Raw genomic sequence first — 15,647 nt, 5'->3', positions numbered from 1 at the left:
ACCGTCTCAGAGACCTAGTCCGTGAAGAGCAATGTCATTGACGATAATGACTGATGTTTTTGTAACATCGACCATGGGACTATCAAATTTGACACTGCAGAATAGCTCAATACCTTTGATCTAGATAAATGGTCATACCATTCCAAGTGTCCAGTGATTTTGAGTTAACCATCTCTTCATTAAATACATATAAACAAGCGTAACAAAATGACGAAAGGCTCATCAATGCTTATCCAGTCCACTAACCATAACCTCTTACACAGCCCTCTTCAATACGAGCTACACTACCCTCTTCAATACTAGCTTATGGGAGATTAAATAACTGAGTGGCCAAATTATTTTTAAAACGCTGGGTAATTCCCCCAAAACCCCATAGTAAAGCAAGTGCCATGAGACCATTTTCATCAATGGTACATCAATAAGCAGTTGTAACTAAGCTGCACACCAAATGCAGAGATCTACCTTGTCTTTCCATTCAGGTGTATTTATGAATAACATCATATCTGAATTTTTTTTTGTAAATTTAGAGTACCCAATTATTTCTTTCCCCAATTAAGGGGCAATTTAGTGTGGCCAATCCACCTATCGTGCACATCTTCGGATTGTGGGCGCAAGACTCATGCAGACACAGGGAGAATATGTAAACTCCACATGGACAGTGACCCAGGGCCGGGATCGAACCCGGGTCCTCAGCGTCGTGAAGCAGCAATGCTAACCATAGTGCCATTGTGCAGCCCTGAATTCTTTGCTATTTTATCACTGGACGATGGAGCAAAAATAACTGTTTATAAACTGGGAGGGCATTATACTTTTCCTCAACATATAATGTGCAGTAGAGTGGTGGAGGGAAGGCCAAGTTTAGATGGGAGATTTTTGAGAAATCAATTAAATGGTTCTTTACAGCATTAATATTTTGAACCAATGATGTGAGCATTATTTTAGGTGCATAACCATCAAAATTCAAATATCTAGCTACCTCTTATAAAAATCTGAATAATGCTTCTTTAAATCAAAAAAACTATCACTTTCAACATGTTTTGCCACTACTTTCTATTGTACTATTTAGACTGGAGTCACATGCTCACGATACGGTAATTAAGCTAACTAAAAGCATGCTGGAAGATGATGATTGCATGGATGATTATAGAGTTATTCTGCAAGTTGCAGCAGAATCTCTTCCACAAAAATGACCAAGCTCCTGCTAGCAATGCTGTAATTCCCCCACAAGGTGGTGAACCAATTGGTGGCACTGTTTAAACAACCAGCGGATGGTGTGCATAGCAGCATGCAAATTTAAACTTCTTAAAAATGGATCAGCCTTAATAATAAAAAAAAAATTACCATTTCATATAAAAAGAAACATGGTGGTATTCTCTTTTTTTAAATTCTGTGTGGTGGCTTCACTTGCAAGGTGATCTCTCACCAGGCAAAGTTAAAGAACTTCAGCATGGTACTATTGCATTGATATCTGCCATTACATCATAAATAACATTAAAATTCCACTCTCGCCAATGTAAGAATACACATAATAAAGCTTGTTTTAAGAAGTAATTTACATAAAACTTTCATACAATAGTACTAAGAATTCCATAATTTCATTATATAAATAGAATGATGGTTGTTTGCATGAAAGTTTAACCTGATGGGACAATTTTTTTAAATTCCTGTTGCTTTTCTACACAAGTTTACATTTTTTTTTGAATGTGGCAGATCGGGAAACACCTCTTTTGCAGATGGAAAGATCGATAAATTGATAGGACTTTTGGACCTTTTCCCCCAATTTTCAACTGGACTTGAGTTGTAAAACTGAAGACAGGGGCAATTGTGCACTGAATTCCCACATCAGTGCATGGAGAGAAGGACTAGAAGTGCTCGTAAAGGCAGAAACAGAAAGACAGAGAAGGCTTTGGGCTGAAGCTGCAGCGGGAGACAGCATGGCGGAGGACCGGACCTCTGGTTTATCGACCCAGCGGTCAACGGAGCAGCTGATGCAAATTATTCAGGAAGGCTTCGCTGAGCAGAAACGGGACTGCTTGGACCCGATAAAAGAGTCGATTGAGCGGCTGGAGCTTAGATTGGAGCCCAAGATCGGGCGATGCAGAATGTGGAGAAGGCGCTGGCTGAGCAGGAGGAACATCAAGCTGCGGTGGAGTTGGTGGTGAGGATGCTGAGACACCAGCAGAAGAAGCTCCTGGAGAAGGTGGAGGACCTAGAGAATAGGTCTCGCCGGCAGAACTTGAAAACCGTTGGGGTCCTGGAGGGGTCCGAAGGAGCGGACGCTGGGGCATACATCGCAGATATGTTTGAGAAGTTGCTGGGGGATGGGGCATTCTCCCGACCCTTGGAGGTGGACAGGGCTCACAGAGCACTCGCGAAGAAGCGCGAACGGGAGACCCCCCTGAGGGCAATGTTGGTGAGATTCCACAGGTACTTGGATAAGAAGCACATTCTACAGTGGGCCAAGCAGACACGGAGCTGTAAGTGGGACAATAGTATCCTGCGGGTCTACCAAGACCTGAGTGTGGGGGTGGCCAGGAGAAGAGCAGGCTTCAACCAGATTAGGTTGATCCTTTTTCAGAAAAAGGTGAAGTTCGGGCTGTTGTATCCGGGTCACGTACGAGGAACAGCACTGTTATTTTGAGTTGCCTCCGGACGCGCTGGACTTTGTGGAAAGGAAAGGACTGGTGGTGGACTGAAAACTTTTGAACTTTGCTGCAACGTTGATCGGTTTTTTTTCTTCTTGTTTCTCTATTCTTTAAAAAAAGTTACTTGTTTTTTGTTTTGTAGAAGCCGTTTGTAATGTCTTCTGTATTTGGTTTGTGACCAGTGGCAGAGCTGAGTGAGTTAAGGTTTTAATTTGCACTGTTGGGGGATGGAGGTGTGCTTGTTTAGATTTTGGTGTTTTTCTGTTGGGCAATTGTGAAAATCACTTATTGTCACAAGTAGGCTTCAAATGAAGTTACTGTGAAAAGCCCCTAGTCACCACATTCCAGCGCCTGTGTGGGGATTGTTTGATGTTGGAGTATGTTTGTATGAGCGGGGTGAGAGGGTGGGAAGGGAACAATAGGTGGGATACTGTCCAGCACTAGGGGTAAGGGCCACCAAGCTAGCTGAGCGGGCTAGCTCACGGAAGCGCAGTGGGGGGGTGTGCATATGTTTGGTTTATCAAAGGGGTTGGGTTACAGAGTATTGTTCCTGGGAGGGGAGGGGGGGGGGGGGATTTTCTGCTGACGAGGGAGGGACTTGGGCCAAGGGACAGAGGGGCGATTGGGGGCAGAGGCTGCCTGCGGGTGGGCCGGTGGAGGCGTGGAGCATGGGCTGGAGGCGGGCCCAAAAAGGGGGATGGCTGATCGGCGAGGGGGGGGGGGGGGGGGCAATGAGCCCCCCAACTAGGCTGATCACCTGGAACGTTCGCTGGTTCAATGGGCCGGTCAAGAGGGCACGTGTGTTCGCATATCTTAGGGGACTGAAGTCGGACGTGGTAATGTTGCAGGAGACGCACCTTAGAGTAACTGACCAGATTAGATTGAGGAAAGGCTGGGTCAGTCAAGTCTTTCACTCGGAGGGCAGCACGGTGGCACAGTGGTTAGAATTGCTGCCTATGGCGCTGAGGACCCGGGTTCGAATCCCGGCCCTGGGTCACTGTCTGTGTGGAGTTTGCACATTCTCCCCGTGTCTGCGTGGGTTTCGCCCCCACAACCCAAAAATGTGCAGGTTAGGTGGATTGGCCACGCTAAATTGCCCCTTAATTGGAAAAAAATAATTGTGTACTCTAAATTAAAAAAAAAAAGTCTTTCACTCGGGACTGGATTCAAAGGCTAGAGGGGTCGCGATCCTGATCAATAAGCGGGTGGTGTTTGAAGCGGGTAGAATAGTTTCGGATGTGGGAGGTCGGTACATTATGGCCAGTGGGAAACTGGAGGGGGTGCAGGTGGTATTAGTAAATGTGTATGCGCCAAATTGGGATGATGTGGAGTTTATAAAGAGGATTCTGGGGAAGATACCGGATCAGCACTCGCACAGGTTGGTCATGGGAGGGGACTTCAACACAGTTATTGACCCTAGCTTGAACAGGTCAAGTTCGAAAACGGGCAGGGTGCCAGCAATGGCAAAGGAACTAAAAGGGTTGATGGAGCAGATGGGGGGGTGGATCCATGGAGATTTGGGCAGCCGAGGGTGGAAGGAGTTCTCCTTCTACTCACACGTGCATAAAGTGTCCTCCTGGATCGATTTCTTCATTTTGAGCAGGGCCTTACAGGCAGGGGTGGTGGACACGGGGTACTTGGCGATCACAATATCAGACCATGCTCCGCACTGGGTTGACCTGCAAGTTAGTACAGATAGTAACCAGCGCCCCCACTGGAGGTTAGATGTGGGACTTTTGGCTGACGAAGGGGTGTGTGAGCGGCTTAGGAAGTATATTCAGAACTACCTGCAGGTCAACGACACGGGGGAAATTTAATCAGCGATGGTCTGGGAAGCACTGAAGACGGTGGTCAGAGGGGAGCTGATCTCGATACGGGCCCATAGGGAGAAGGTTGACAGGGCAGAGACGGACCGACTGGTTAGGAGACACTACAGATCGATAGGAGGTATGCGGAGACCCCAGAGGCAGGGCTTTTAAGGGAATGGTGGAGGCTACAGGCGGAGTTCGGCTTGTTAACCACAGGGAGGACGGTGGAGCAGCTGAGAAAGGTGAGGGGGGCGATCTATGACTATGGAGAGAAGGCCAGCAGAATGCTTGCACAGCAGCTCAGAAAGAGGGAGGCAGCCAGGGAGATAGGGAAAGTAAATGACGGAGATGGGTACCTGGTTAGAGATTAGGCAGGGGTGAATAAGGGATTTGTTTAGGGATTTCTAAAGTAGGCTGTATAGGTCGGAACCCCCTATGGGACCGGAGGGGATGAGACACTTCTTGAGGGGCTGAATTTCCCAAAGGTGGACGGGGAGCTGGTAGAAGGGCTAGGGGCCCCGATCTGGTTGGAAGAGATAGTGGAGGGTCTGAAGGCCATGCAGGTGGGTAAAGCCCCGGGGCCGGACGGGTACCCAGTGGAGTTTTATAAAATGTTCTCTGGGATTAGGGCCGGTGTTGATGAGGATGTTCAATGAGGCAAGGGAAAGAGGGGTGCTGCCCCCGACAATGTCACAGGCCACGATTTCGCTGATTCTGAAGCGGGACAAGAACCCAGAGCTGTGTGTGTCCTACAGGCCGATATCCCTGTTGAACGTGGACGCCAAACTGCTGGCCAAAATTCTGTCCTCCAGGATTGAGGATTGTGTTCCAGACTTTATTGGGGAGGACCAGACGGGGTTTATTGAGGGTAGGCAGTTGGTGGCCAATGTAAGACGGTTGTTAAATGTGATCATGATGCCCCTGGAAGGTAGGGAGGTGGAGGTAGTGATCGCAATGGATGCAGAAAAGACTTTTGATCGGGTAGAGTGGGATTATCTGTGAGAGGTACTGGGACGGTTCGGATTTGGGCGGGGCTTTGTTGACAGGGTCAGGTTGCTGTATCAGGCTCCTGTGGCAAGTGTACGGACGAATAGGACAGCATTGGACTACTTTAAACTGCACCGGGGGACGAGACAGGGATGCCCCCTCTCCCCACTGTTTTTCGCGCTAGCTATGAGCCGTTGGCAATTGCTCTGACAGCCTCAAGGGGCTGGTCTTGGGGGGGGGGGAGAGGAGTGGTGGAGCAGAGAGTCTCGCTCTATGCAGACGATCTGCTTCTGTATGTATCGGACCCATTAGAGGGGATGGAAGAAATCATGAGGATTCTCGGGGAATTTGGCCGGTTTTCGGGGTATAAGCTAAATATGGGGAAAAGTGAGATGTTTGCAGTCCAGGCGAGGGGACAGGAGAGGCGATTGGGGGAGCTGCTGTTTAGATTAGTAGAGGGAAGCTTTAGATACCTAGGCATTCAAGTGGCACGGGAATGGGATCGGCTGCATAAATTAAATCTGGCCCAGCTAGTAGACCAAATGAAGGAAGATTTTTGGAGATTGCACACGCCCCTGTTGTCATTAGCTGGGAGGGTGCTGACGGTGAAGATGACAGTCCTCCCGAGATTCCTGTTATGTTTCAATGCCTCCCCATCTTTATTCCGCGGTGCTTTTTAAATGGGTCAACAAAGTGATCTCTGGCTTTGTTTGGGCGGGCAAGACCCCGCTGGTAAGGAAGGTAATGCTTGAGCGGAGTCGGGGAGAGGGCGGGCTGGCGCTGCCAAACTTTAGTAACTATTACTGGGCAGTGAATATAGCCATGATCAGGAAATGGGTGGTGGGGGAGGGGTTGGCATGGGAGCGTATAGAGGTGGCTTCATGCAAGGTCACCAGTTTGGGGGCATTGGTAACTGCGCCTCTGCCGTTCCCGCGGCACGGTACTCCACCAGCCCCGTGTTGGTGGCAGCCCTGAGAGTCTGGGGGCAATGGAGGAGACATGTGGGAGCATCGGTCTGGTCCCCAATCTGTAATAATCACCGGTTTGCCCCAGGAAGTATGGATGGGGGGGTTCCGGATATGGTGGAGTGCAGGGATTGAGAGCATGGGGGATATGTTTATAGAGGGGAGCTTTCAGAGTACGAGCGCTGGAAGAGAAGTTTGGGTGGCGAGGGGAAACAAATTCAGGTATCTGCAGGTGCGGGACTTCCTACGTAAACAGGTGTCAACCTTCCCGCTCCTACCGCTAAGGGGGATTCAGGACAGGGTAGTTTCCAGAGGGTGGGTAGGAGAAGGGAGCATCTCGGATATTTACAAGGAACTTATGGAGTCAGAGGAGATGCAGACCGAGAAACTGAAGCGCAAGTGGGAGGAGGAGCTGGGAGGAGAGATAGAGGATGGTCTATGGGCGGACGCGTTGAGTTGAGTCAATGCATCCGCAACATGTGCCAGGCTCAGCCTGGTACAATTTAAGGTCATTCACTGGGCTCACATGACAGCGGCCCGGATGAGCAGATTCTTTGGGGTGGAAGACAGGTGTACAAAATGTGCGGGAGGACCAGTGAACCATGTCCACATGTTCTGGGCATGTCTGAAGCTTAGGGGATTTTGGCAGGGGTTTGCAGATGTCATGTCCATGGTGGTAAAAACAAGGGTGGCGCTGATTTCAGAGGTGGTGATTTTCGGGGTGTCGGAAGACCTGAGAAAGGGAGACGTTCTGGCCTTTGCTTCCCTGGTAGCCCGGAGACGGGTACTATTAGCTTGGAGGGACTCAAAGCCCCTGAAGTCGGAGACCTGGCTATCGGAGATAGCTAGCTTTCTCTGTTTGGAGAAAATCAAGTTCACCTTGAGAGGGTCACTGTTAGGGTTCGCCCGGAGGTGGCAACCGTTCATCGACTTCTTCGCGGAAAATTAATCGTCAGCAGAAGGTGGGGGGGGTGGTTAGTTTAGCTTAGAGTAGGGGGTTAATAAAGGTGGGACCTGTAAGGGAGGGAGACGGCTTTTGCACTATGTTTATAGTTTCATGTGCATTGTTTATTGTGTTGTTATAATACCAAAAAATACCTCAATAAAATGTTTATTAAAGAAAAAGGTTATAAAAGCAAATAATGACTTCACGCACAAAAATCAGTTTCCCTTCAAATCAGTAAAGGAAAAGCAGGTAAGAGCAGCTTCAATTAAGGATCCTGAAAGTGGTCTCCCCACCTATTGATGGCGAGTTATATTTCTCACAGCTGACGCTACCTCCACCAACCTCCTTTGCTGGTGAAAGCTTTCCTCCTACACTCTTTTCTTTATTTTTCCCCCCACAAGGAATTCTTTCTCTCCAAACAAAACATTTAAACATTTCCCATCCTGTGGGACAAAGACAGGTGAAGCTTCTCGGCTGGGAAAAGAAACTACTTTCATGAATGTAAAAATTACGAAATAGTCGATCACAGAACAGTGCAAAACAACACCTCTTTGCGAGTTGCACACATCTGATACAAAGTACAAGCAATTCTAATGTACTCTGTTAATATCGCTGCATAAACTAAGACTCTCACATTTAATTCTCACATGTTTGAAGAAACTGACAATGTAACTCCCTAATATTTGCATGCCTAAATTATGCTCACCTCCTCTGAGACCGAGTCTGATGGTGCAGGTCTTGGAACAGAGAGCCCTGGCAGAGAGACATTAGACAGCCGTCTTTTTCTCACTCCACTGCAGTTGTTTGGAATTTTGAAGGCACATCTTTTGTGATAGTTCAACCCACATCCTGACCAGAATTAAGCGTCGACAGCAAGAAAGAAAGTAAATTGGTTAGTTCACTTAAGAGACACAAACTTGAGAAGTAATTTTAGCTCGTCAATCACAGATTATGCTGCAGCATCTTAGATGGACCTATCCCTTAAGAGTGAAGCGCTGACAAAATGCAGGTCGAGGCAGCTAGCTCATGTGTTGTTGTCCATGCTGCAGTTATTCTACCACATCTACATCAGTGGTCTGCAGGTGCGCAGTGTTGAAAGCAGTAACAGATTTGAAATATTCAATTTAATTCCAAACACACTGAATGAAGCTTGCTCCACCATTCAATATAATCATGGCTGACCTTCAGCCACAACACCACTCCCTGCTTGCTCCCCATATCCCTTGATCTCCTGAGACACCAAAAATCTATTGATCTCAGTCTTGAGTATACACAATGATGTAGCATCCACAACTCTCTCGTGAGTAAAGACTTCCAAATATTCACAAAACTCAGTGAAGAAATTTCTCAGTCCGAAATTATTGACGCTTTATTCCAAGGCTGTGCCTGTGTTCCAAATTCCCTAGCCAGGATAAACAGCCTTCTAGTGTCTACCCTATAAAGCCCCTTCAGAACCTTGTAGTTCTCAATGAGGTCAACTCTCATTCTTCTAAACTCCTGGGAAATGGGCCGAATTTACTCAGCCTCTCTCTCATTAGAGGACAACTTTGATGTGTTTCATGAATAAAGCTGAATTACTCTGTGCATCAAGAAATCTACATTTTCATCTGATAAAAATAGGAGGATGCTCCTTGGTGAAATTTTCCAGCTCCACTATAGAAGCAACACCTGTATTTTCTAATCTGACTTGATTGGATTATAATTGGATCAAGCACATTATTAAGCAGAATGGGGTTTTTTCACTGTAAATACTGATGTCCAGCTCAATTTATTAAATATAAAGGCAACTTTTACAGACACTCACTGAATCGAACAAAAAGTAAACTTCTGAAATAATTTATATTACATGAAACAGTAAATGTCAAGTCTTTCAAGTCTTCTAATACCCTCGACTGCACAAAGTATTAATGCAAGCTAAAGTGAGAACGGATATCACCGTTACCTTTAATTAATGAATTGACCCCCCGCTTTCCCTATCTGCCACTTTAGCATAATTGTTAACCTGTTTTAAACAAATGGATTAATGCTTTAAATAAAATAATGGAGAGAAAAATATTAGAGTTCACACGTGAATGTCCAACAGGGTAATTCCAAAGTAATGGTTCATTTGCTATAAACATCTTGCAGAAGAATTCATATTAACACTATCTGGCAACTTTATTAACAAAAGCAGGCTGAACAGATGTGTGTGTTATGAATGCTTCGCTGAGCTCCAAGTATAACTAATTTGCTTAACTCTCAGCAAGCAATCATAGAATGCCTACAGTGTAGAAGGAGGCCATTCGGCCCATCATGTCTCCACCAACCCTCTGAAAGAACACCCTACCCTGGCCCACTACCCGCCCTGTCCCTGTAACCTCATAACCCCACCTAACCTTTGGACACTAAGGAACAATTTAGAATAGTCAATCTACCGAACCTGCACATCTTTGGACTGAGAGGGGAAACTGGAGCACCCAGAGAAAACCCAAGCAGACACAGGAACGTGAAAACTCCACACAGACCATCACCCAAGATTGTAATTGAACCTAGGTGAGGCACCAGTCCTAACCACTGTGCCACCAATCCACTCAATGTTCATTCAGCTGCAGAGGGGGAGAAAACTTTGTTTGACTGACATCTCTATTACCTTCTAATAATCTTTTTCGTTGATGACATTTTTCACTTCCTGTGTGCTTATTTACAGAAGATTTAGAGGTCTAGTGTGGCTAAAAGCTTCTAAAATTGATAAACATGAATCGCTGTGATTAACAGCTTAATGGGAAGGTAGGATGGGCCAATGTATTTCAATGGCAATATTGAATGCCTATTTTATTGGTTGATAACATGCGTCTGAGTGCCCCTAAAGTTCATATCTCCTCAGTTATGAGAATCAAAATATTAATTCTGTTTCTCTTTCCTTAGATGCTGCCAGATCCAAGATTTTCCAACAGTTTCTGATTTAATTTCAGCTTTCACAGTATTTTTTTTATCAATTAAAAATCTGCCAACATCCTATAGCACCCACAGGTTGTGCAAGTCAAAATGAGATGTCGTCTTTAGGCTAAGTGGGGTGAGACGGCAGAGGATAATTGAACCAAGGGTGTAGATACTGATTAATTAACCTTTTAAGGTCTCTAATACTATCTTTAATTCTGTGAATTATTTGATTTGATACGATCTAAATCTTATGCCTACATGCATTTCATGCCAATGTATACATTTATAATAAGAAGAGCACTCTACACTGTAATTATACCCTGACATCAGCAGTGGACCTGCAACACCTCCATTGGCAGGAGAGTGCAATTACAGTGTGACACAATTACACAGTTTCTATTATAAATGGAATGGTGACAGAAAATGCACGCAAATGTAACATTTTGGAAAACATAGCTATAGTTTGCAGTTATTCAATTTTCAATCTTATTTCAGAATCAACATGTTGACATTGAAATTAATCACTATGAAGTGAATATATACATGTTGAGTTGCATAATTAGACTCGATAACAAAAAATGTGTACACATTGCATAACTTTTAAAATGTGAAGGAAATTAAATTCCATTAATTGTAAGAAATACGAGGGTCCCAATTCGCACCCGAACTGCCAAATTGGGCCTGTGCCAACACATACAATTTGACTTTTGTTTGCATTCTGAAAAATGTTTTAGTACACATTAAGCTAATTTTGTATGGATACAAACCTCCGTTGTACCACAGCGTGAGCCAAAGCAAATGGAGACACTGTTGACTGTGTAAATACCAGTACAAGAACGCATTTATGTTAGCAGCCAAGGTAAAATAGAATTTTAAAAAACTTGAGAACATTACTAGTGCTTGTGCATTCCTTATTTTCCAGAGTTGTTACCCACAAGAGGTCACCAAGTATTGCGTGATGCAAAATAAATTAACAAAGGAAACCGCATTTGAAAAGTGGAACACAGGTTTTAAGATACTGATCTCAGTGACATTTGCAGCATTGCAAGTGGCATTCTCAAACATGGTGAATTTTGCCAAGGGCACCTAGAGTGCATTATGAGTTAATTTCTCTGACCTCGCCCCACATTTCAACTGCACCACATCATTCAGCCCACATCAACATATAAATGAGTTGCCAGTCAACGCACACTTGCAGTAATGGTGATGATCTCCCCAACAACCAACCAGCAGAAAAAATTGGGGAGACAATGGGGTAGTGGCAATGTCACTGGACAAATATTCCAGAGTCTCAGGCTAATGTTCTGGGGACAGGGGCTCAGTCCCACCACGGTAGACGATGGAATTTAAATTCAATGAATAAACTGGAATTGAAAATCTAGTCTTTGCAATGGTGACCGTGAAACCATTGTCAATTGTCATAAAAACCCATCTAGTTCATGATTATCCTTCAGGTAATGAAATCCTATCCTGGTCTAGTTACTCTTAAGCCCTCTGAAACGGTGTGGCCAGCAATGCCCATATCCCATGAAAAAATAATTTTAAATATATATTTATTGCTTTCAATAATGCATAGTAGGTGAATGCAGCTGTGGAATGGACATGGTTTGAACATGCATGAAACAAAAAGGAAATTGTGGAAAGCCTGCTTCACTGATGGGGTTTGGCAGATTATGGGATGGGGGCTATGTGAGAGAATTTGATGTCCTCTGAAGAGGCAACCCCATAAATCAGTATGTATAACAATCATGGAAGGTGACTAAAGGCCATTCAGCCAACATGGAGGAATGTGCTGAAGGCAGTCATTAATTTTAAAGAGATGTGCCAAGATAAGTAATGAAATTGATTATCAATGATCTCATTGCTAACAAGCTAGTTGCAGGTATCAAACAAGATTTCCCAAGTAGAATAGCATTTTAGTTACCAAGTCAAGCAAGAGCTGCAGACTTCCTGTCTCTGCAGCATTTTCTTTCATTCATACAGTTGACACAGTCAATGAAATGCAAACACTGGTGATGGAATTCCATTATAACTACAGATACCAGCTCCTTAGCCACAACATTCAGGTCATAATGCACATCACAAGCTGGGAAACTATACGGCCCAAAAGAGCATTGACATTTCTGGGCACAGGGTTTGTATGTTCATAATTCCAGACATTCATCGTACCGATGATTTTGACATTCCCCAAGTTAAAAGCAATGTTTGTGCTTCACCATTAAACATTGTACTCTAATGTAGCACCAATATGCATATCAATTACTATCCTATGCAATCTTCTCTTTGTGGCGGAAGGCTATAAGCTGAAAATTAGAAAGCCAGTTCAAAGGATTTGAAATACCCACCTTTGCACTTTTGTGAAACCCACATTACTTGAAGCAACCACCAGCTTGAATATATCATTTGGACAAGGTATTTAAGGAGACTAAAGAAAATGGGTTAAGGAAGAGCAGACGTAGATACTTGAGGTGGCCAGACTCTTGCTGAATACAAGTTTGACATGGTTTCTGGTCGCTGCATTGCTTTAAAATTCTGACATTTCAGGCAGTTCTTTGCAAGTGTTAACAAATGGACCAATAAGGTTGCCAAGTTTGATGCAAATTCATCTAGGTACCGCTATTTGTTCTGTGTCCTTGCTGTGCATTGTTATACAACATAATTCAGGAATGACCATAAGACTATAATTAGAATCAGAATTAGACCATTCGGCCCATCGAGTCTGCTCCACCATTGAATCATGCCTTCTCCCCATAACCCCTGATCCACTTATTAATCAAGAACCTATCTATCTCTGTCTTAAAGACACTCAGTGACTTGGCCTCCACAGCCTTCTGTGGCAATGAGTTCCATAGATTCACCACCCTCTGGCTGATGAAATTCCTCCTCATCTCAATTTTAAAGGATCGTCCCTTCAGTGCGAGGTTGTGCCCTCTACTAGTAGAAACATCCTTTCCACGTCCATGCTATCTCAGCCTCTCAGTATTCTGTATGTTTCAGTTAGATCACTTCATCCTTCCTGAACTCCAACGAGTTCAGACCCAGAGTTCTCAACCATTCTCATATGACAAGTCCTTCATTCCGGGGATCATTCTTGTGAACCTCCCCAAACCCTCTCCAAGGTCAGGTAACGTAGCATGATGGCACAGTGGTTTAGCACCGCTGCTGCACAATGACAGAGACTCGGATTCAATTCGGTCCTTACGTGACTGTCTGTGTGGAGTTTGCACGTTCTCCCTGTGCCTGCATAGGATTTCTCCGGGTACTCCGGTTTCCTCCCACCACAGTCCAGAGATGTGCTGGTTAGGTAGATTGGCCATGCTAAATTGCCACTTATGTGTCCACAGGTTAGTTGGGGTTACAGGGATAGGGTGGGCTAGTGGGCCTAGGTAGGGTGCTCTTTCAGAGGGTCGGTACAGACTCGATGGGCTGAATAGTCTCTTTCCTCAATGTATGATTCTATGGTCCTACCTTAGATACAGGACCCAAAACTGCTCACAATATTCCAAATGGAGTCTGACTTGAACCTTATAGAGCCTCAACAGTACATCCCTGCAATTGTATTCTAGACCTCTCAACATGAATGCTCCTAACTGCTATATGAATTTGTAAGTATATGAGTCATACCATCAAGGAAGATGGCATTTGGTGTTTTATTAAGGTCCTTAATATGGTGACCTGATCCTCTTGCCCGGCGCTTTTAAAAGCACTGCAAATGATGACTGTGAACATTATCAGAGTAACAGACAACAAACTCGGCTTGCTGACGCAGAATATAAGTGATCATGAGACTGAGCTGCAAAATACGAATAAAAGGCTCGAGCAAAAGGAGCAAAAAATCCTGAACGTTGAAAATGATGCTTCTGCAGCCAAAGCTCGCATTCAATCGTTGAAAGACCAGCTGTGTGGTATGTCAGAAATCCTGGAGGATCTGGAGAACCGAGGCCAGAAGAAGAATGTCCAGGTCAGTCTGCCAGAAGGCAGGGCTGGCTACCACATTTCCTTAACCTGAATGTGAAAGCTGGGCATTTCAAGCTGGTACGGGCACATTGTTTCCTATCATTGAGGCCTAGGGACAATCAATGCCCCAGGCCCCAAATCATTCGTTTTCACAACTTCAAAGATCGCCAGAAGGTTCTGGAAGCGACCTAGTTCCATGAGGGGACAAGGATCTCATTCTTCCAGGACTTCTCGACAGTGACACACTGAGGCTTCGATGAAATCAGAAAACAACTTAAGGCAGCTGGAGTGAATTATGCCCTGCTTAATCCTGCGGCCCAGGAGGTGATATCTCACAACTCTGTTAAGTCTTTCAATAATCCGGCTAGTGCTTTGGCCTTCATAAAGTCCATAGACATCGAGGATTTGGACTGACAGTCTGCAGCTCATTGAAATGTTTAGACTTTTTCCCTGTTATAATGGCTTTTTCCAGACCTGCTAATATCATATATCATGCTTATTGGAGGTGTTAACAATTGAGACAATACTGAATATTTTATCCTCAAGAATTCTGGGGACCTTCATTTATAGCAGCTGTGCTGCGTGTTAGCTATCCATCATTTTTTCTTCTTATCTGTATCTTTATGACAATAATACTGGTTGTTTGGTATCCTTTCTTTAATCATGGTAGAATCCAGTGGCGCCATTGCCGGGAAGTGGGTGAAAGGTTTACATCTTCATGGTGGACCCAGAATGCGGGAGAGACATTTGCTCCCATTCTCTTTTTAGTTTATCTCTTCTCCTCCTTTTCAAGGAGTCTATCTCATGATAAGAACTGAGAGGAGGATTAGGCAATTCAGCCCCTCAAGCCTGCTCCGCCATTCAATAATATGATGGCTGACCTCATCTTGGCCTCAACTCCACTCCGGAGCTCCCCTGGGTAAGGCCCTTGGGGCAGGTGGTTTTGGGTCTGAGTTTTACAGGGACTTTAGAGACTTGCTGGCATGTACCGTCATTCATTTCAAGCAGGTCTGCTAGCACCAACATGCCGAGAAGCAAATAATACTTTAATACTGAAGGCAGGCAAGAAGTTGCGTGCTCCTAGAGGCTAATCTTGCTTCTGAATATTGATTTGAAATTTTTGTCAAAGTGTCGGTGCAGTGTTTAGAGGGATTCTCTCATTGATCACTGGGGGGGGGGGGGGGGGGGGGGGGGGGGGTGGGGGGGGGGGGAGGAATATGTTACGTGATAGAGGTCCTGTATCAAAGGCCCTTGGCAGCAGTGCTTATGAATAGTTATAGATCTGATAATTTGGCCTTCAGAGAGGGGCAAGGCATGGGTGTCCCTTTTCCCCCTTGCTATAGTGCCTTTGGCAGAGGCTATTAGACAGGAGTCTTGGTTTTTGGACTGGTGGTGGTGATGGTGGGGGGGGGTGGTGGTA

At 45.0% G+C, this 15,647-nt stretch overlaps 1 protein-coding gene across 3 annotated transcripts in view; it reads right to left on the bottom strand.

Annotated features, from left to right (window-relative positions):
- prkd3 (protein kinase D3) overlaps positions 1 to 15,647 on the bottom strand; it is a 513,687-nt gene that overhangs the window by 174,304 nt on the left and 323,736 nt on the right. For all 3 annotated transcript variants that reach the window (XM_038814542.1, XM_038814525.1, XM_038814532.1), the window contains exon 5: positions 8,058 to 8,200. In XM_038814542.1, the coding sequence (XP_038670470.1) occupies positions 8,058 to 8,200 (143 nt within the window). The remainder of the gene's footprint in view (positions 1 to 8,057; positions 8,201 to 15,647) is intronic.

This window comes from Scyliorhinus canicula, chromosome 1 (genome assembly GCF_902713615.1).
Source record: "Scyliorhinus canicula chromosome 1, sScyCan1.1, whole genome shotgun sequence".
Classification (NCBI taxonomy): domain Eukaryota; kingdom Metazoa; phylum Chordata; class Chondrichthyes; order Carcharhiniformes; family Scyliorhinidae; genus Scyliorhinus; species Scyliorhinus canicula.
The sequence above is the reverse complement of the archived record's forward strand: the minus strand, read 5'-3'. Positions and strand labels throughout refer to the sequence as shown.